General features: G+C 41.1%; 1 protein-coding gene across 3 annotated transcripts in view; it reads left to right on the top strand.

Annotated features, from left to right (window-relative positions):
* The first annotated feature begins 845 nt into the window (after window positions 1-845).
* LOC144006830 (uncharacterized) overlaps window positions 846-22,876 on the top strand; it is a 61,636-nt gene continuing 39,605 nt past the window's right edge. For all 3 annotated transcript variants that reach the window (XM_077505881.1, XM_077505880.1, XM_077505883.1), the window contains exons 1-2: window positions 846-1,408; window positions 9,125-9,278. In XM_077505881.1, coding sequence (XP_077362007.1) covers window positions 9,234-9,278 — 45 coding nt within the window. In that variant the 5' untranslated portion in view covers window positions 846-1,408; window positions 9,125-9,233. The remainder of the gene's footprint in view (window positions 1,409-9,124; window positions 9,279-22,876) is intronic.

Here is a 22,876-nt window from a genome sequence, read left to right as displayed (position 1 = left end):
GGGAAACGCCTCGGAGGGGGGAAAGCATAAAGTGAATAAGGAAGCAAAAAACATTTTTAATGTTGCAACAACGAGGCGCCGAGCAGACGATGGCCTCGCAGCATGTCGTCCAGCTCTGTCTTTTAATGCCTTCATTAAGTCGAGTAACGTCTAGCAAGCTACCTCGAAAGCTAGATAGCAATCTAATTAGTAGGACAACTTAGCTTGATACTACTACCTACTGTAGTGAGATTCCTGGAAAGTTATAAATATAATAATTTATCACATTTGGAAGCGTCTTGCAAGACCCTCAAGGACGCTGTACAACAGATAAAAAACTTCAGATTAAATAGAATTATAACTAAAAAAAAAATAGATATCTTTATACAAAAAATGAATTACTAAGCTTCCTGGGTAGCATCCATCAAGCTAAAAAGTTAGCTTCTATCTATCTATCTATCTATCTATCTATCTATCTATCTATCTATCTATCTATCTATCTATCTATCTATCTATCTATCTATCTATCTATCTATCTATCTATCTATCTATCTATCTATCTATCTATCTATCTCAGTTAACCACTGACCTAATTAGCATTCATCTGTGGACATATATTGGAAGTTAGCCAGCTACCTGTGTAGCATCTTTGAATCTACCTATGTGTCATCCATTTTACTAATCAGCGATCTACCTGAGCTAGCTAGCCACCTAATTAGCATGTATCTGGTTGTTTATCTGTTTGTGGTTGTTGTGTACTGTATCATCCTCTCCTCTAGGGGTGCTCCAGAGCGTCAGTATCAGTGCAAACAGATGTGTTCAGGTAACAAAGAAGGGTATTAACACATAACTGGACAATAGCAGGAGGCTAACATGTTCTTTGGGTTGTTAATTTGTAAATGAAAGTAGACTGCGGAGCTTCAGCACGCATGAGAGTTCATTTGGTAGTGTTTGCCACTGATGTAGCTTAGCACTAGCATGGTAACATGAGTTTTGTAACTAAGTTGAGTGAGTGTTCAGTTACTTGAGCCTGTAAGTTGTTTATTGAGTAAACAATAGCCTGCTTTTATTCTGTATGTTGTTTTTGGGAAAATGACAACAAAGAAAGGCAAGATGTGGCGCTTCATGAAGAGGAGAGCCTTGGGGAGTCCTTGTCATTCCAACATCTGCTGCAGTGACACGAGACCTGCTGGTGCAGCTGCTCGACAGGGCCCTCAAGACTGGCCCAGGCGGTCAAAAAAAAGCTCCGCATTCAGGCCTGCTGGGACGCCAGACGCAGACAGCCAAAAGACATGCGCACGCACAGACGCACACACGGTGCCACTCAGTATTGACTCTGTGGCCCTTTCACCTGCGCAGATGCACCAGTGGTTGATGTGCCAGCAACTTCACAATCCAGTATGCAGAGCGTCATGTGACCAAAAAACAGGTTAGAAGATTTCTTGTGTGTGCTACAATAACTACCGTACCTCCGGGCTGATGACAGACATGATGGTTTGAACCCAAATTGGCTAAAAAATTTTTGTTTTCTGACTTATCGTCTGAGGACAAAAGTTAAATACATGTACTGTATATCATTTCTACATTTGTATATGTAAACACGAACAAAACCAAAACTTCAGGTCACCTTTGGTCTTTTGAAGATATCTTATATATGACAAAATACATTGTAGAAATTTAATGTTGCTACAGGTGCTTATGCTGCATTCGAGGATGGTCAGAAGTCGGATATATCAGAGTAGGTTTTTCCCAGTTCCGACCTGAAAGTGTTTGAAGGTGAAAGTAAACAACCAAAATGGCGAATAGTGATAAATTGTTGTTTTTTTTCTTATTTTGGTCCACAAAACTCATTTTGACCTCTAGCAAAGTTCCCTTCTTGTAATTTTGCTTCATTTATTGTTTTTATCTTATTTCATAAGCATTTCTGCATTTCTGGCCCGCGAATAACTTTATAAACCCTGAAATGGGGAAAAGATTGAAGCTGGTAATCAAGCCGCATCCCACCTCCCACCCTCAACACTTTTCAATTTCCACTTCCGATTCCTGACCTGCCGTAATTGGCCCGAGAGTGGCCTCCCGTCACCTGCAGCGTCGGCGCTGCTGGCAGGTGAATTATTAATGTCTAATATCATTATGTAGGCTCGGCTTGTCATAACAATCCCGACTGGCAGAACGAGGGTGAAACTCAATCTGCCGCCCTGCCCCTTGCGCAGACGATGCCGTTCAATTATTGATACCGACTAATTGGCGACAGGAATCGCCAGGCAGGGTTACTTTTGTCCCACCCTCCCCCTTCGCACTACTCCTTCAATAAAACAATCTTACGAGGAGGCCACCCCCTCCTCGTCGAACCTCCGTGTCGGCAAATTAGCAGGGAGCGCGACCTCGCTATCTTTTTTCCTCTCTTTTCATGAGAATTGAAGATTCTCCCGCAACCTCTCTTCACCTCCACCACTTAATTAAATAAGAAACCTTTTTTTATTTTTTTTATTTTTTTTTTATTCGTGGCACGTGGCGACAGGTTTGATTGAGCAGAGTTGTGGAAGTGTCTGGGGGTTAATAGAGTTTAATTAGGGTCAGGGTGACGGTCCACTGGGGCTCTGCTGAACACCTCATTAACACAATGTTCAATATCAGCGGGTGCAAGGACTTTTAAAAGCCATATTTAAACCGTTTATGAAAATTAGACACTTGTCAAGCTAGCAGGGGCACTCGGTAGGGCGCATACCACCGATACATAATACACATTACTCAAAACTTGAGATTATTGTTGTGAAAGTGGAAGTCAACCTTAAACATTTCTTGACAATAATATGTTATATGTGACCTCACTAGTCTAATCATGACATTCTGATTAATATTACATGTGTGGAATATGAGTTATGAAGCAAAATCCAGTCGTTTTTATCCATCTCAGGGGGCGGCCATTTTGCCACTTGATGTCGACTAAAGATGACATCACAGTTGCTCAGGTAATAACCAATCACAGCTCACCCGTTTTCTGAGGCTGAGCTGTGATTGGGTGTTACTTGAGATTTAAGCAACTGTGATGTCATCTTCACTCGACAGCAAGTGGCAAAATGGCCGCCTTCTGATATTGATTAAAACGGCTGCATTTTGCTGCTTAACTCGCATTCCACTACCGCAGCATTAACAGAATACTGTATTTAGACTAAGTGGGGCTGCATTGAACATATTATCAAGAATTTTGGGGGGGTTGACTTCCAATTTAACTCTAAAATCACCACACAAAATGGAGGCTTTCTGGGAGTTTCTTGTTTATTTTCTGAGACCAACTATTCACATGAATTAAAGTCACCCTGGCTGGCTGTATATTAAGTGAGCCTTAAGTGGTGTCTATTTAACGTTGCAGGTGGTGTGGTGTGCATATGGTAGGCCTATATATACAGGATAGTGCCACTCTGGTCTTGGCATACAAAGTCCAACACCCCCCAACTGCCGCCCACCTCCTTCCCATTAAAACCCGTCTCTTCCAGTCACACACACGTACACACATATGGGCCCGAGCACTAAGTGGTCCCGCCGTCTTGCGCTCTCCATCTCAGGGCCCATTCCGCTGGGGCGGGGTCCAAGTGGGTGATGATGCTGAATCACATGCTAATGCTAATGCTCAGCGGAATAGCCGCGTCCCAATCTAAGAGGCTCCCGAGCCCTAATCTGCTTTTTAGGGCCCCGCCGCAAACGCGCATCTGCATAATCGGGGCGACGTGTGGAGAGGGTGAAAGTAAAGAGAGGCGGGGGCGGGCGAATAGTTGAGGAAGCGTTGCGAGTTGCAGCCGTCATCATACGTGACGTCGTCGTGCGAGTCTCGCGTTTGAGTCCCTTTATTTTATAGAAGTAAATTAAATGAATGAATTCAATATTATAATTTATTATACATAACAGTATTATAAATAAAATTGTTTTTTAGCATTATTAATCATAATTGACAGGGTTTTTTATTGTGATTAATTACATTTAAAAGCAATGATTTATACTACTACATTTTCTACTAACAACAATAATAGTAACAACTAGACTAAGTGCAATATCTGGAGAAATTCTGTGGGAATGCTAAAGCTGAATGCTAAGATTTGAATGCATGTGGAATGCTTATGGAGAAAATTGAGAGATAAATGATGAAATGACCTCCTGGTTAATGCACAATGCACTTTACCACCTGTGCCAATAAGCAGTATCAAACACCTGGTAATGATGATAAGTTATATGTATGGAAGTGGGCGTGGAAAGTGACATGTAGAAATAGTTCAATGTCTATCCCATTGAAAATGAATGAGGAAAAGTTGATATTTAACTCATTCAAAACCAAAGACGTATAAATATGTTTTTCAATATTTTGTTCTTCACTCCCAAAAACATATTTATACGTTTTTGTTGTTGTTGTTGTTGTTGTTGTTGTTTTTTTTTTAATGCTTCAGCATACAGAAGGCTTTGATACAGCTTCTGACATAAAGAGGTCGTTAAGCAATGGTAGTTATTAAAATGGCCAGCAGGATGCAGAAGAGTATAAGAGATCAGCCAGGGGCATGTTGCAACAAGCTCTTTTTGCCATTGTTTTCAACAAGTTTTTGAATAACGATGAAACTTGCTGCAAAATGGAAACGGATACAAATATACTTTTTTTTTTCCTAATGAAAGATGAGACTCTTATCTTTTTTTTTTTTTTTTTTTTTTTGGCGGGTTCCACGTTTTTATACCATTAGAACAGAATATTCTGTGGACCTTGTAAAACAGAAGGGAGCGAAAGGGGTTGCTTCAATGAAAATGGCTGGGAGTGAATGAGTTGAATGTTAAATTGTGCGGATATTGTAAGTAATATGGAATCAGACGATATATACCCTGAGAGGCGTGAATTTTTTCAAGCAAGTTGAAGTTTGAACTGTGTAAATCTAAAGTATTATGTGGGAGTTGTTACATAGCAAAAAAGTGTGGAGAATAAAAATCACTATTGTGGGAATGCTTCAGCATTCCTACAATAATGATAATTATAGTCAAGTTAAATTCACAAAGATAACATTTGTCTTTTGTTTTGCATGTGTGTGTGCGCACGCGCACGTTTGCGTGTCAAACATCAGCCAGCACGCCAACCCCGTGTCGTATTGATCAGTTAACACGGAGTCGTCTGCGCTATATCGTGGATAAATGGGAAATTAAAGCGCACTGTCGCACAATTCTGCACTGCAACTGCATCAATAATTCAACTTCTTCCTCTGACACACACACCCACAAACACGCACACACAAACTAGCCAACTTGAGAGGCGATGAAGAAGAGAAAGTTTGACAATAATCCAGACGGACATGTTAAGAAAAGAGGCTCAGTGACATATTTACAAAATCCCTTTTCCCTTGTGAATAAATGGGCCAGCAAGTAGGCAGATCCGCAACGATGAAAAGAAGCAGGAAGTCGTACACAGACGACAGGAAGTGAGAACGACAGAGGTGGCAAAAATAGTCACTCAACAAGTACGAGGTACAAAAAAATGGTAAAAGTAGACGTACTGATTTTAAGCCCACAAAAAAAAAAAGTTTCGAGCCCCCAGAAAGTCTTCCCATTTTCAACACCCATGCTTCCCACCAATAGCGACTCAAAAAAAGCCATAAAACTGCTGATATCTGTCTTTACACAACAAAATACTTCACCCCCCCCCAACCTCGCTTCATGACCATCAACTTTGCCCCCCCCCACCCACACATGAGCACCCCTCCGCCAGGCTTCTGGCATCACAGGCGAAGCTCCATGTGATCAATAATGGATGCGGCTGTCTCCTGCACTGCTGCTACATTAGCTGGCGCAGGGGGCTACATTTAACTTGATGGGCTTGTTAATGCGTCCCGTCGGGGGGGTACGGCATCCTCACAAACGCACGCATGCACCCCGATGGATGATGGACACCCGCCCCCGCACGTTGGCACATGCTGGGTCAAAGTTGGCGGGATGGGCGCCCGGGTTAATAATAATATTAAGGCAATCAAATGAATTTTGTGCCATAGTTGAGTGAATTGTAGAAGGAAGTAGTTTTGTTTTGTTTTTCCCCCTGAAAATAATATTTAAAAAAAATCTTTTCTGAATCTTTTTTTTTTTTTTTTTCAAGAAAAATATTGATGTTACCCTGGTTAAATGATGTTTATTGAACCCAAATAGATTAAGTTGAATTCATTCCTAGTAATGAAGCTTTATTAACGAGGGCTGGGTATTGATTCTAATTTCCTCAAATCGATTCATAAGAGTTCGATTCGATTTTTCACGATTCGATTCACTTCAATTCTATCTGATATCAATTAATTATGGAACATCAATTCTTTTGAAATGTCAAGGACATGAAAAAACTCCACAAATATTACATTTTAATAATAAAGTAAATTATTTGGCGGCAGTAACTGGTCAAAAGATTTGGTTTATTCATGAAATTAACATGTGTTATCAGCAAGAATGACGTGAAAATACTTTCATAATTCTAATTCAATAATTGTAAGTATAAACTAAAGAGATTCTGAATTGTCTTAAAATGCAAAATGTCAGGTCTTCCATAAATGTAAGAAAATACTTTTTAAATTCATGCGAACGGTAAATTTCAAGAAAACAGTCAAATCGTCCTTTAAAATTCTATTTTCTTAAGAATTTATGGGGGGGATGTGGGATATTTAAATAATTGATTCATGGTTTATGAATTATTATTTGATTTTCTTTTTTAACCCACCCCTAATATTAACCATAATAATTTGTGCTGTCCCAACACAAGTACATAGTTAGATAAATAGTATTGCTTTTAGGATTAGGACAGGGTTAGGACAAAACAAACAAACAAACAAACAAACTACTTCTCAATTTACAAATGTGGGCTTCTCTTAATTTCTGGTGGTGATTTTTTCCTAACCCCCAAAGCCTGTATTTTGCCGCAGAAACGTCCCGCTTTTTACAAAACACAAAATGGCAAAATACAGGCTGGGGGTGTGGCGGTTTAGGACAAAATCACCACCAGAAATTAAGACAAGCCCACATTAGTAAATTGAGAAGTAGTTTGTTTAAATCCTGGATTTAAAAAGTACATTTTCCTGAGTGAAACCGGCAGACTGGGCCTTTAAGTTCATGAAAAGAGCAATTTAGTGAATGAGACCCAATGTGAGCTCATGACAACAGATCATTAGGAGTCTTGCTTCACTAGAGCGATGTAGATCTTGGTTGCACCCCCCCATTAACAAGGCCTAGTGGTGCCCCGGGGGCGCCCCTCACTGTGACTTCTTCTGCCACAGGGCTGCGGCGGCTAAACGTCAAAAACATCAGAGAATGGAAATGTATTTGTCTCTTCTGATCGCTTTATTCCGCGTCTTCATTGGCCGTAATGTTGCGCCAAAAGCACAGCGGGATCGGCATTAATGCATAAAACAGATATTCCCTAAAAACATATGTCAAGGTGATGCAATATGCATGCGCTTGTTAGGATGCATCATGTCTGCCGACGCCGTACGGCGCAAATGTTATGCCGGGATGTTCGCCTTGCCGACGTTTGATCCACTTGGCGCTCGCTGCAATTTGTTAGCGCAGCAAAGAGATGAATGAAAGAAACGATATGAAAAGATTAAATGTGCGATGTTGCAAGAATGAAGCTGGTTTTCGAAAATATAGTTAGGATTCTAAAAAAAAAAACGGAAAATAATTATTAGACTCCAAGAATAAAGTTTTATTAGGCAAATACTGTCAATGAAATCCAAACTTTTTTTTAATCTTTTGTGAAAGAAAGATAAGTTGCAGTTTTTCAAGAATGTTGTAATTTTTCCTCAAGAAATTCCTTTGTCAAAAAATATTTTTTTTCTCCTGAAAACATATCATTTTTTTCCAATTAAAATACTTGTACAATAATTATTTTATTCTACAAAACTTTTATATTGTTCAAAGATTTTTTTTCTTCTTATCGTACAATAATAATGTCAAAAAGTATCTTATTACTAGTATTTTTTCTAGAAAGTTGTTTAAATTAACAAGACTTAAGTTAGATATTTCAAGAAAAAAATCACACTCTTACAAAATTTCATATTTTTTCAAGAGAATTTTGTAACAATTGATTTTTTTTTTTCCCCTAGGAATTATTTTCAAGAATAAAATTATTTTTATTTCCCCCAAAAAAATAATCGTGTAAAAATTGCTGTCAAGGAAAGAAAATCTCATAATGATATAGACAAATAAAGTAAAATCAAAGTTCTAGAAAATAATATAAATAATTTAATTTTGTGAAAATAAAAAAATAAAAACAAATACATTTTCAAAATTTTCAAGAAAAAAAATCTGACGAAGTCATAGTAAATAAAAAAAAATAAAATAAAAATCTTGAAAAATACCTTACAAAATATAGTTGGTTGTATAGGAAAGAAAATCTCATAATGATGTAGACAAAGTAAAATCAAAGTTCTGGAAAATAATGTAATTTTGCTAAAATAAAACAAGAATAAATAAATAAATACGTTTTTCCTGGATTGGCTGGCAACCAGTTCCGGATGTACCCCGCCTACTGCCCGAAGCCAGCTGGGATAGGCTCCAGCACCCCTGTGACCCTAGTGAGGAAAAGCGGTTAAGAAAATGGATGGATGGATGGATGGATGGATAAAACATTTTTAAAAATTTCAAGAAAAAAAATCTGACGAAGTCATAGTAAAAAATAGAAAATCAAGAAGAATACCTTACAAAATAATTGCATAGTTATTGTGTTTTCCGTAAAATAAGTAATAATAATAATAATAATAATCTTACTGGAAGAGTTTTTTTTTTTTTTTAAATCCAAAATAGTCCTTTTTTAAATCCAAAATAGTCCTGTGTTTTCAAGAAAGAAAAATCCATATCTTATGACAATGAAGTCACATTTTTGTCGAGACATGTAAATTGTAATCTCACAAGAAGATCATTAGATCTTGCTGCAACTTCAAAACGATCCAACACAATCTTAACTTCAACACAAACAAAGCCAAAGAAAAAGCAAGAGAGTTCATCCATGGCTGTGGCGTGGTGCGACCTCAGTGGCGTTGAACTTTCTGCGGGGCCTGTTATTCTGGAGCTTTGGTCTCAAACATGCAGATATATTCCTGCGGCGCTCATTTCTCCCGTTTGCCGTTCCTCTCTTTTGCATATGAAGCGCGGGATCGAGACCCCCTCGAGTGGAGCCGCATGCAGAGTGAGGGGACCAACAGGAGGCCTAATTGACGGCCCTTTAAAATTCTCACAGAGGAGCCGCCGTGCTTTTCATGTGGGGGCCGCTCCGGTCCAGAAGAGTCACGAGTGACAAGGAGGTGAGGAGCACATTCCACACCTGCCGCACGTACGGGATTATCAGAAAAGGAAAAAAAAAATGTACACCTTCGCTACACTTACACTTGTGATATATAGAGTAATTTAACTATTGCGAATGCTTATTTTTGGTTTAAGAAAAATATGTCAAATGTAATTTTCTCAAAAATGTCCAGAACAATTCTTGAAAAAAAAAAATATATATTTTTTATTAAAACAAATCTAAATTCTCTACACAAATATATATTTTTTTCAGCAAATACAACTTTTTTTTAAGCCCTTAAATAATGCAACTTTATTCTTTAAAATCAAACTTTCTTTTCATCTCAAAACAACATTTTTCTTTTATTCTTGTGCAATTATTAGTTCTTTTTTTCTGAAGACTTTTTTTTTCTCTATCTCTCAAAAAAAAAACAAAAAAGAAAAAAAAAAAAAAAAAAGCCCCAAAATACGACTCTTTTATGAATACGTTACAAGATTGTGTGGGTTAAATATTTCCCTGGGTGTCGTCTCCAAAAAGTCCAATACGGCCTACGGCTCATCCAGTGAAGTTTCCGATCGACACATGGTGTTAGCTTACGGTGCAGCATGTTCTATTAGCGTGTGTCAACAAAGGTTCTCGTATTGATCGCGCCCCCTCAAGTTGTATGATGATCACTACGCTTGAGAGAACAATTAATTGTGCATGTGATCGATGTTCATCCAGGAATCAATGGACACTCTGTCTCTATCTGCCGTCTATTCACTCTGCGTGTGTGCGTGTGCATGCGTGTACAATATGCATGATAGTAAAGTAAAGTGAAACTATTACCACAATACCAAATAAGGAGTATTGTTCAGGGGTCAAGTTTTGCCTTGTAAGAACTTTTAATTTAGAAAATTGTGACATTAAAAACAACTGTCAGGTTTTTTGTTTTTTTTACGACCTTTTTAAAAATGAAAATTCCAACATTTTTCATCGAAATATGAGCAAGTATGAAATGACAACAATATGGCTTTTTATTTGAAAATTGAAACAACAAAAATGTCAAAATATATGATCTTAATCATGCTATTTGTAAAATAAAAAAAAAACTATTTGGTGGCGAGGGAAAAGAAAACGTAATAATAATGTAATATGTCATAATATATGTATTGCATTTCTCTGGGGAAATGTATTTTTTTTTAAATGATCTCGACAATATCAAATTGCATAAAAAAAAAATGTAAGAAAAAAAATGTAAAAAACCTACAAAAATAATTTAAAAATATGTTGTTCTGTGGAGAACATAATCTATGCAAACATCTGGAAATGTTTAGAAAAATTGGACAAAATATTCCTGACCCCCCAAAAAAAATCCACATTTTTTTTTTTTTTTTCCATCTCGAAAATGAGTTTTGTTTCCAGGAAAACATTCCCTATTTTCTCTGAAAGTAATTTAGTTATTTATGTATTTATTTATTTTTTACAAAAAATCTAGAAAAATAGGATTTTTTTTTAATGTTTATCCCAAGGTTACTGAGGTGTGGAAAAATATGGCATTTTCTAGAAAAATACAACCTTTGCCAAAGGTGCGTTCCTTGTGGAATGAAAATGACATTTAAAAAAAACTTTTTTTTTTGCTTTTTTTTTTTTTTTTTTTTAGTAATGGCGGTAACTAGCAAAATAGGCCATTTTAGAAATATAACACCTTTTCCAAACAAATATTTTGACCGAAATCTAGAAACCTATGGAATTTTGTCGACAAAGATGGGCAAGTTTTTTTCTAGGAAAAATATTGTTGCAAAATTTTTGAAAAATACACTTTTTTTTTTTTTTTTTTTTTTTTTGGCTTAAATTCCAACACCATGGTCATAAAAAATAATCACGGGTGAGGCAAGATGCCTTCATATCTCATCGCTCTCACTTTTGTCTTGATACGCGTAAAAAGCCAACGCTTCTCTGGGCCCCCTCAGCTGCCAACTCGGAGACAATTCCGCTCGGTGCACACGGCGAGGCGGTTGCCCGCCCTCTTGAGTGCCACAGCGTGTCCATTTCCCCCACCTGCAAATGGCCCCCTCGCCGGCTCGCACGCACTTCCGCACCCCCGCCGTCCCTTTCTGAAACGTCGCGTGGTCATATGTATGAAAATGGAGGGTGTGACAACATACCTGCTGACGGTATGCGGCGAAAGAAAAGAAATGACCTCACCGTGAAAATGTCATCAATATTTCAGCGGGTGACCAAGAATTGTTCAGTTCTTCAGTTGAATTTTGGGTACACCCACTCTTATCGAGGAGGGGAAACACCCACATTGATATCCTCTTTATATTTTTTATGAATTCACTTTGCGGGATGGCCTTTCGCCTGCAATGTGTTTCCTTATTCAACATCCAGGAACGGCTTGGCTCTGGTGGTTAGAGTGGTAGTCAACACAGGTGGTAAGAGTGGTTGTTTTTCGTAGCGTGGTCTGTGACCTGGACGGTGCCGTGATCTTTCATGGAGTTGCCTAGAATCTAGGTGATGGGTAGAATGATTGTCTCTCATGGAGAGGTATACAATAGTGTTGTTCCGATACCGTTTTTTGGCTCCCGATACCGATACCCAGCCTTGCAGTATCGGCCGATACCGATACCATACCGATACTTGAGATTTTTTTTCCTCAACATGAAAAATCTGTCCTGCCATTGGTTCAGAGCATTCATGGGCCAATAGGATATCTTAGATCGGCATGCAGTGAACATGTCACATATCAGTGAATGTTGTGCACGAGCAACACACAAGATGCTGCATCCAAAATCCGATATTAGCGTTGGAATTAATGGTATCGGCATGTTACTTGTGAGTAGTCACCGATAACGATACCACTGTTTTAATGCAGTATCGGCACCTCTGCCGATACCAGTATCGGTATCGGAACAACACTAGTATACAACTAGGCTGGTGCCATGTTCGTCTTTTGAGAGTTGACTATAGGCCTAAATACACCAATCCGGCGTCGGGAGTCGGACAGCGTTGGGCCGACGGCATGCGCCGTCTGATCAGTGTATAAATTACTGTCATAAAGTCAGATCGAGTTGGAATATGTCGGGGGTCAATATGTTGAATTTGCGTCGGGGCATTTGTTCACTGTGATTGGCTGTTAGCTAGTGAATCAGCGCACGGGGCAAGAAGACGAAGTTACGAATGCGGAGAAACAGTACTGATGGATTTTTTTTCCGCTCGTTTTGCGCATCATCACCCTGCTGTACCCTCCGCATTTGAACATACAATGTCTGTCGGGACAGAAGATGGGGAAGATGACTTTGTCTCTTTGGTTCAAGAGAGACCAGCATTGTATGATATTTACCGTTAAAGGCAGTATAAAAGCCAAACTTTGGCATGACATGGTGACGTGACTGCAGGATATAGCAGGTAGAATTTACTTTTATATACGATACTGTGCAAAAAGACGGAGGCTTTCATTCACGTGGGAAGACATCATGAGAGAAAAAGTAACCGGTATGCATTGTTTACGTTTTTATATCCCGCCCCCCGTAAAGAGGTTTCCGGTTGCCTTTAGGAGTGACGACTGCCACCGATGGTATGGAGGGCATTACTTCTTGTACATGCACTGAAGGTACTTAAGTGCGGTGTGTATTTATGCCATTTTTCTACACAACGTGCGGAGGTCTGGGCCGACGCCACAGGGTTAGGCGTCGGTCAAATTTGGCCGATGTCAGATTGGTGTATCTAGGCCTTATGACCTGGAAGGTAGCATTGCTGTCTTTCATAAAATGATTTATGACCCAGGTGGTAAAGTCGTTATATTTTGTACAAAGGTCCGCAACTCGGTTGATAGCAGGTGGTAGTGAAGTGGTTGTCGATGTCTCCAACCCGGGTAGTCTGTATTTGTAGCGTGGTCTGTGACCTAGGTCAGGGTTCACTAATTCCGGTCTTCGATGTCCAGAGTCCTGCAGGTTTTCGATGTTTCGGCCTACGAGCACACCTGATTCTTATAATCAGCTCATCAGCATGGAAACATCTAAAACCTGCAGGACTCAGGACCTCGAGGACCAGAATTGGTAAACTCTGACCCAGGTGATGGAGATGTCATCTATGGTAGAGTATGGTAACAATTTGAGTTTTCTTCGTGTTTTTTCTTCGGCCTCTTTTTGTCTTCGAGTCTTGAAACACGATTTTCACAATCAACATTTTTGTTTTTCTCCAATTTTTCTGTATGTTTTGGTCTTTTCTGTCTATGGGTTGTTTTGAAACCCAAATTTTACGATCGTTTATTTGGTTTTCTTCACATTTATATTATCTCTTTGATCTTATTTTGGTTCATGAAACCCAGTCTTCAAAATCAATCGTTTTTCTGGTTCTTTTGAGGTTCTTTGTATGTCTTTGGCTCTTGAAAACCAAACTTCCCAGTCATTTTTTTTTTTTTTCTGTGTGTTCATTGTTGTCTCTTTTTGAATTTGGGTCTTTGCTTTCAATCTTTACAGTTAAGGTTTTTGGTTTTCTTCACGTTGTTTGATCTCATTTGGATCACTTTTTGTGTTTTGGCAATCAACACTTCGTATTTTTTCAGGTTTTTTTTTTTTTTTTTTAGGCCCAAGTCTCTTTTTGCGTCTTTGGGTCTTTTAAAACCCGAACTTCCCAACCAATGTTCGCAACCAACATTCTCGTCTTATTCGGGAGAACATTTAGGGATAGACCGATAATCGGCCCCGGCCGATTATCGGCGCCGATATTTGGCATTTTGACAAATATCGGCATCGGCCATTTTTTGAATCTGAAGGCCGATAAAGCTCACTGAGCAGGGGATACTTGCGAACGTAGCGAATTTGGGGTTTTCATCAGGATTTGTAAGATGTTCGCAGTCAGTTTTTATTTGTCGTAAACACATTTGGAACATATTCACACAATTATTGACCGCGAAAATCTTTTTGAAACGTTTTTACGAACCCTAACAAAAACCCCAAATGAGCTACATTCACATGAATTTGTTACTCAGTGAGAAATTATATATAGTTTGAAAGAATTCCCCCCCTTCCCCATTTTATTGCAAATGAATATCGGCTTGAAATATCGGTTATCGGCCGACTTGACTACAAATAATCTGTATCGGTATCGGCCTTGAAAAAACCATATCGGTCTATCACTAAGAACATTTCAAGTTGGGGAACTCGAAAAGCAACTTTACCTGACAATAATGTGTGACGGTTTCAAGAAACAAGGGGCACCCAACACACACACACACACAAAAATAAAATAAAAGAAGCGGAGAGACAAAGAGGGTAACCGAGGGAGAAAGACGGAAGAGAGGGAAGGAGGACAAGGCCCACCACACTCAGCTACAGGAAAGCAATTAATAATTTACATCATCTGTCACTGTGCGCTCCACTGGACCACTCAACAAACAGCACCCGTAATTTAAGGCAAAACACACACACATGCACACCCACACACACACAGGAAATAAAAGCATGCGTGCCGAGATCTGGCATGCACTCGCCTGCCACGCGACTCACCGGCGCAGCCTTGAGGCCGAGCCGAGATGAAGCCGAGCTGGAGCCTTAACGGCCGCCTCCTCCACACTGGCTCTCCGGCCTAGTAGAAGCTAGCTCCTGGCGGCCCTGCCTTTTGTCTTGGCGGCGGCCATGTTAAATTCATGCCGTGTGTGTGTCACTGCTAGCTAGGCCCCTGACGGTAAATATTTGATACATTCCCATCCGTCTGAGGAACTCCCCTAAGCATACGATTAGAGCTGCCTGTCTGTTGGGGTAAGGGTGGGGTTGAGGAGTGGGGGGGGGGGGGGGGGGGTCGTGGTTGCCGCCGCCATGATAAATTTACAACGTTTGTTTTGGGCTAAAAAAATAAATAAATCAAAAAATCTTGCAAATGGATGCTCGCAGAGTCATAATTGGTTTTGGTACAAACAGTCGCCATCCAGGAAAAGAACAGGTCAGACTTGAGATGTTTTAGAAAAACTTGTGCTTGTGCTTTTCCGCTGCCTTTCATGCAGACTGTGTGGATTCCATAGTTGGCCAGTACCCTGATTCCCAACCACAGCTGGTCCCAAGTTCTGAAGTGCGGCAGAAAAACTGTTGGCAAACAAATCATGCTGTGATGACCCTATAGTATAAAGAACAGCCAAAAAAATCAACAACAAAAAACCCTGAGAGACCTGCAAAGAAGCTTAACGTGCTACTTGTTGTTACTGGACAAACAAAATGCTAATAGTTCATATATACGATTGTTGCTTATAGTATTATTTCCAAGGCCTAATAGGTGTGGCTAACATTTGATTTAGCATGTCAAAATCCTGATGTCTTGTCAGTTGCTAACTTGCTATTTTAGAACCAGACATGGTTGATCAAATGCGAACATGATAGCAGTTAATGGGATAGATAAAATGCTAACATTTGATATGCTAACATCTATTGTGTCAAACTCTTCATGGGATTGTGTCCGAAGGAAGAAGAAAAGGCTCACATGCTCAGTTTGTATTCTAATACCTAGAGTAGTAGCATAAACTCGGTTAGTACAGTATAACTAAAATGCTAACATGCTAACAGCAGGTACAACTTGTAATCTGCATGAAAAAAACAAAGACTGGTGGACGCATGGTGATTTTTATTATCAGCAAAACATCGGGTAAAATGCTAGCATACAAATAGTTTGGTTTAAGAATGTCAAAGGAACATTTGATGCCTTTTTAAGGCTATTACTTTATTCTGGAATTTAAATAGATATTTAATCTCCCCGGCAGGGCAGAGCTAGCTACAAGGTCAGCCTCAGATGGTGGGAACGTTTCAATTTCACACTTGGTCTGTCATAAAATAGCGACGCGTCCTCCGTTTTGAACACACACTCGTGGAAAAGAGAAGGAATGAGCGTTCCCATCAGTGAGCCTCGGTTTAGACACCTGAGCCAAAGGTTTCAAACTAACAAAACAAAAAAAAAAAAAAGGCTGGGCAAATATGGCCAATATGCCCAATAAGCAAAGCTACAACCATTGGGCACAACTACGACCAGAGAATGTGGGAAAGGCAATTGCCAGTGAACAAATGTACTGCCTTTCGGTAAAGATTCAACTGGTGGGCCAAGCTACGTCAGTGGGCAACGCTAAAGCCAATGGCAATAGCATCGTCAGTGGGCAAAGTTATTGCCGGTGGGCCACATATAGCTGGTGCACAAAGCTCCGGCCACCGGCTGCTGGGCGAAGCAACTGTATGGCCAGTGAGGCACAACTAGGAGACAAAGCTACAACTTGGCGGTGAAGCTACGGCAAGCAGGTGAAGCTACAGCCGGTGGGCAAATAATCTGGGTGAAGCTACAGCCAGTGGTCAACACTCCGGCCACTTGTCGAAGCAAAGTTCCGCACCGGCTTTTAAGCAAAGCTCCGGCCAGGTAGCAGTACGATGCCTAGTCGGCATCCTACGACTGAAGGGACGGATAGATATACAAATGCCAGATTGAACGAAGACTAGTCAAAAGCGTGAAAAGGTGTGTTGACTCAACACTCGCCTTGCGTGTCCACATCGAGTCAGTTAACAAAATCAATAACGATGCGTGATTGTGTGAGAGAGCGAGTGAGCGAGTTGTTCCCTCTTCCTCACATCAATTATTGAGGTGTCCGGACACATCAAGAGCTCTGAGGGAGTTCAAAGTTCAAGAGACTGGGACTCTGGAGGGCTTTCAGGGGGCCATAGTGTCCCTCATTTTAAGCACATTATCCAGTGGAGGTTCTCTCCATAGTGTGCTATCGTCATAATCTCCCTGAATAGCCACATTAAAATACTACACCTCTTTTGTGCCTTGTATTTGACATATTGACAAAATAGAAATGGATCTCAATACCCATGATCTTGTTCTTTGAAATGAGGTCCGACTTGATATGGTTTGCTGCTATTTGACCTTTGTATGAGGCCGAAATTGTGAAAATGGTAACGGAGGAAAGCCCTCACCAAGAACTGTGATAGATCTCCATCTTGATTTTTGTTTTTCACTTTGACAGCAAGTAAGCAAACTTTATCTTGACATTTTTGATGAACTTGTGGACAAAAATTGTCAGTCGAAGTAACGCATTTTTCCTCAAAGCCTTGGAAGAGGTCATCACCCATCAAATAAAAAGTACAGCAAAGTATCACAGCAGCCCAAGTCAAGAAATCATTTAATGTCTGTTGGTGAGTGAACTTTCCGGACCTTGCTGAGTTGGAAACCAGTTAATAAATATTTAATCTCTGCATGTATGCACGTAGCGTTAGCATTTCTAAATTTCAATTCAAAAGGGTTTGGTTTTCAGTTCTCCATTAAAAGTCAATCAAATCTTGAGATCTTTCTGCTTTTGGGGCTCTTTTTGATGTTCGTCTATGGGATTGGACATCCCGCCATCCTCTAAGGCTCTCCATGGTTGTGAACCATCACTTTGGAGCAGAATAAAGTCTGCAGGTGTAAGCATCGACCGCATTTATACGCTCGCGTCAAGCGCACGTCGGACTTGAAGAGCAGCTAAACTCGCTCAGAGCGGCCTCTTGGCCCCCCGGACGCCTGACCGACTCGGATCTCTTGTTCCGCAGAAGCGCTTCGCACCTCCGAGGGGTTCTGAAGACTCCGAACCCGCCGACTACCGCCCTCCTCCCCGCTCACCCCCGCAACCTCACATGAAACACCACGAGTTCTCGACGCAACTTTTAGCGCACCTCCTCTGTTTTCGCCAGGCCCGAGAGGACCTCGCTCACCCGTACTTCACCGCCGACCCCGCAGCCCCTTCCCCACACCACCCAGCTTCCCTTCTTCCTCCACCACCGCCGGCTGCATTAAAGGCAAAGGGGTGGCTGAAGCGTGTACCGTTATGGGGTGGTGGATGGGGGTGCGAGGGGCGGGCGGCCCAGCAGCGCCTGCCCGTGTCTGGGCCCGCCTCATGAAATATTGACGGGCAAGTGTCCCTTCCAGGAGCGAGGAGGAGGCGGGCGGGTGGTGGTGGGGAAGGGGGGGCGTAAGCGGGTTCAACATTAATATTTCAGACTGCAATCTCCTGCTTGACAAACTCCCCCACGTGATTGGCTAAAAAGCTCGCAGTGCCTAGCAAGCAGACGCCCCACCTCTCCACCAACCCCCCCTCCAGCCATCCATTCTGTTTTTCTGCTTACACCTCTCAATCTCACCACTCCGAAATTTGCAGAGGCGGCGAGGGGAGGGTGAAGATGCCGAGCGACGGTGGTACCGGCAGGGGTGGCGGCCGTGCGGGTAGGTAATTAATTACGGCCAGTGATTTTTGGCAGCGGAGATCCCCGCGCTCGGCCGGCCCGAAGCCTCTGGGGGGCGCAGCCGGTGGGTCCCGTCGAATGAAGTGGCATCCATTTTTTATGAAGAGCAGGTTATCCTATTTAGTCAGATTAAAACAGGCATGGGGGGCGGCAGTGGGGAAGAAGGAAATCGGAAGGCGGAAAAAAAAAAAAAAAGAATCTTCCTCCAGCATCCCTTTTGGCCCGCTCCTCCTTCCCCCTTTTACTTTACGCTAAAGCTTCTCTCAAAAACAACCCTCCCCTCCCTTCTTTTTCCCATCAGACCCATCTAGACGCCCGCCCGCTTCCCCATTAACCTGGTTATGCGCGCAGAGTGCTTCACTGACCCCTTGCCAGGTGCGTCCTAACCACCACTTCCCCACCCCACCTTCCATTTTGTTCATCATTTCTTCTGACTTATCTACGCCTATTTCAGACATTTTCGTTCTGCACTTATATCATTGTTGGTGGGGAGGTGATTAACCTGTGACTGCCGTTTTGAACATTTCAGAAGACTCCTGAGTATGGGGCACATTTTAGGAATGATATAAAGGGAGCAGAAAATCAAGAATTTGGCTTGGGTTGGATTCTGGTATGGTTTGGTGAGAGTACTTTCAAGTGTTAATTCCACTTTGGACTAGTCATTTGAACTATGCACCTCCATCTGGACCATAAGACTAAATTTGGAGTGAGTATTGGGGGGATATGTTCGGAACCCCTGGGATACATGCACCAGGATTCACAGGCTTGCCAAATCAGTTGGGCAGATTCCCTTGTAGGAGTACGAGAAATGGAATTTGGCATAAAATGGTTGCTACAAGCCAAATTGGCTGAATTATTTTCGTCCTAGACAGACTCAACCGATTTCTGTATTCACTCTTGTGATGTTTGGTTCGGTTAAAACCTACTCTTGGGCGGTGGGAGCTTTATTATCGGAACCCTAGTGTCCACCAAAGATGGAGTCTCACTTCGTGTGTGAACACGATATAGACCAAGACACGGATCAGTCAAGCAAATTAGAAATGTGTGTTTACTAGGGATGTAACGATATCCAAATATCACGATACGATATTATCACGATATGAAGGTCACGATACAATAATTATCATGATATTGTTGGGGGGGTGGCGATATTTAAAAAAGATCGCTCGTACTAAAAAAAAGCACAATATTGTGCTTTTGTGCATAACAGCAATGCATATAAACCGCCTACAATCTCTAATAACAATATGAGGCACTTACTTGCTAATGCAAGCACACATTGATCGCTTCACAAGCAAATTAGGTTCCCCTTTATCTGACAATTAGTATAATTTTAAACATAGAAGGCCAAAACATCCCTAATGAAAATTTAATTGCACTAATAAACTAGCCACTAGAGGGTGCTAGAATAGCACAAATGGAAATCAACCTGACATTTTTTTTTTAACAGATGTGTTCTTTTTAAATATTGTGAACATGACGACAACGATATTGTGGCAGTTTTAATATCACAATATCACGATATCGCCCTGAATGTGACATCCCTAGTGTTTACATGGTTTTGGTTCAATTAATTAAAATGAACTCTGTCGATGGAGTTGGTCTACTATCACTTTGCAAATGGACTCTGTTGCACTTGATAAAAATTCGGTGTAGGACGTCTTAGCCATCCTCTCCTGGCGACATATCTCTGTCTGCACTAGATAAAAAAAGTGTGAACACACCCTTAGACTACATCCCACAGGGATAAATGCTTAAAGACCAGCATTTGGGATGACTTACCCTCCTCTGGGCAGTGTCTGCGGAGGTGTGAGGGACACATGAAATATACAAGTGTAGTCCTACTGGAGAACAACGTCTCAAAGCCCTGAGCAAAAAAAAAAAAAGAAGAAAAAAAAACCCAGCCTAAAAGCTGGCGGAATTAATAACAGTTCACTGCCGTTGTGCCAATTGGGAGGTTGACGAAACCCTCCCGTGCAAGTTTGAAGCCGCTTTTCCGAAAGTGACATCAACTTTAGATGAGTCATGAGAGGATGATGAGGTCATATACACGGCAGAGGATGAAGGAGGATTCAGTCGTAAGGTTGCTTCCCAAACAAAAGTCACTCCGTATTACCGTCTTGAAAGTAGGAACAAAATCAGCCTTGGACCCACTGACATGAGGGATCTGCTTTATGAAAGGTTTGGAACTTCTGAAAGATCTTAGGGTTGACTTGTAGCAGTCATCAGAAGGAGTCATGCCGTTTCACCTCTGACAAAACTTTCAAATCTGTTAAACAGAGCAGCTTTCCTGGTCTGCTGTCCCAAATTTGAAACGTTATACAGATTGGGCGCATAAATCGTACATCCAATTTAAACATACTTGGGACCAGGTGAGTCAAACAAAACAGGGATATATTTAAATTCTGTAACTCAGTATTGCAATATATTTGTCTTCCACTAACACTTCCAGTTCCATCACTTCAAACTTCATTTTGCACCGTCTCCAATGAGAACCAGACGTAACTAAAGTGCAAAACAACAACGCCTGCAATCTGTTGTTTGAACGTAGCGCCCGGCAGGCTGCAAATTGTGTGGTCATATCACATAACAGGACTCAAACAAAGTCTCAAGGACCCGTGCCTGGAATCGAACAGCAAGTCAGCTGTTTTGGTGCAAGGCGACCATTTTTGGCATGTTCCGGCGCTTCTTGTACTTGGGAATTCGTCCAAATGAAACCCACTCGGTATCCTAAACCGATTGGCAACACAAAATTGCCAAACATTGTTGCCTAGAGCAGCTAACATGGATTGAGCGTGGCGTCTAAGTTTGAACGTGAATGATTTTTCAACTTTTTCTCTACTCTTGTTTTTATTTTGTCTTATCCATGCCCACATCCTCCCTCCGTTCCCCCGTGTGTTCTTCTTCTTCTTCTTCTTCTTCTTCTTCTTCTTCTTCTTCTTCTTCATCTTCTTCTACCTGTCTGCCGTCATCACGCCGTGGGAGGCTTCTGTTAAATGATGCAGGAGGCGGCGGACAGAATTGTAACATGGCAAAGCCAATGGCACGTAAAAAGTAAAAGCGCACAAAAAAGCGGCGTGAAGCATCCTCCTGGGGTTAGAGGTGGAGGAGAGTGGTGGTTGCAGAAGAGGAAGACAAATGGAGATACTTGAGGGAGCGCTGCAGGCGAAAGGTCGTGTCGGCGACGGCAGGATGCGGAGCGAACGTTTGGAGCGCCGCCGACGCTCGACTGATCTTTACGACGTGTTAGGCTACATTATTTAACACTTATTGAACACGACGTTTATTGTCTTTATGGCTGTATTTACGGGGCTGTAACGTATTTGCAGCTGGTTGTCTTGATGGCGGAGCTTCTTTTCATAGCGCTGAACTAACCACTTGTGCATCTTGGACAACAAAAATTATAAAATCTTTTGAGAGCAAAAAACTTTCCTAGACTCAGAAAAGTCATGCTTGAAAAGACAGAGGAAGTCAGACAATTTGGTGTGAGGCGGCCATTTTAGGGTCATTTGGCCCATTTCCAAGTCAGTCGCGCCCCCGAAGCCAGTTTCAGTTAGAAAACTGAAATTTGGTTGGCAGGTCTATCATTACTCGACACACAAAGTCGTCACAGGAAATCTTCCATTTTGGTTTGAATTCGCCATTTGAGGGCCATTTTAGCCATTTCCACTCCTGTAGCACCATGGAAATTTTGCAAAACTCAGCCCCCGAAGCCAGTTTCATTTAGAAAAATTTAATTTGGTAGGCAGACTATCATGACACAAAAAAAGACTCAAGAATGCACCCCTGAAAATACATAGGAAATCTTCCATTTTTGTTTGAATTTACCATTTTAGTCATTTCCAGATCATTAGCTACGTGTTAGCCAGTTTCACATCGAAAAATGAAACTTGGTAGGCAGGTCTGTCATGACTAGACACGCAAAAAAGACTCAAGAATCCATGCCTGAAAAGACACTACAGGTCTTCCATTTTGGTTTGAATTTGCCCTTTTAACTCTTTGACCGCCAAAAACGTTTAATAACGATCAGTAAAATCACGACGTATATTGTCATAAACGTTAAATAACGTCAACAATTTTTTAATATTTTTTTTCTCAGTGCAACGTCTATGTGCAGCGCTGCCTGGTCAATGAGTTGTGGAATCTAAAACACTCTAAACTATGGCCAGCAGATGGAAGCATTTTCGTCAATGATCAAAGCCTCTGTCATATCAAAGTTTTTCTTTGATAACGTCTGGCAGTAAAAGAGTTAGTCTTTTTTATTTTTATTTATTTATTTTTTTTATTTTATTTTTTTAAGCCATTTTCAGTTCTGAAGCACCATGGAATTTTTGGGAAAATTCAGCCCCCAAAGCCACTTTCACTTTCAAACATGACATCTGGT

The sequence above is a fragment of the Festucalex cinctus genome, chromosome 18 (assembly GCF_051991245.1).
Source record: "Festucalex cinctus isolate MCC-2025b chromosome 18, RoL_Fcin_1.0, whole genome shotgun sequence".
NCBI lineage: Eukaryota > Metazoa > Chordata > Actinopteri > Syngnathiformes > Syngnathidae > Festucalex > Festucalex cinctus.
This window is presented reverse-complemented; position numbering and strand designations above follow the sequence as displayed.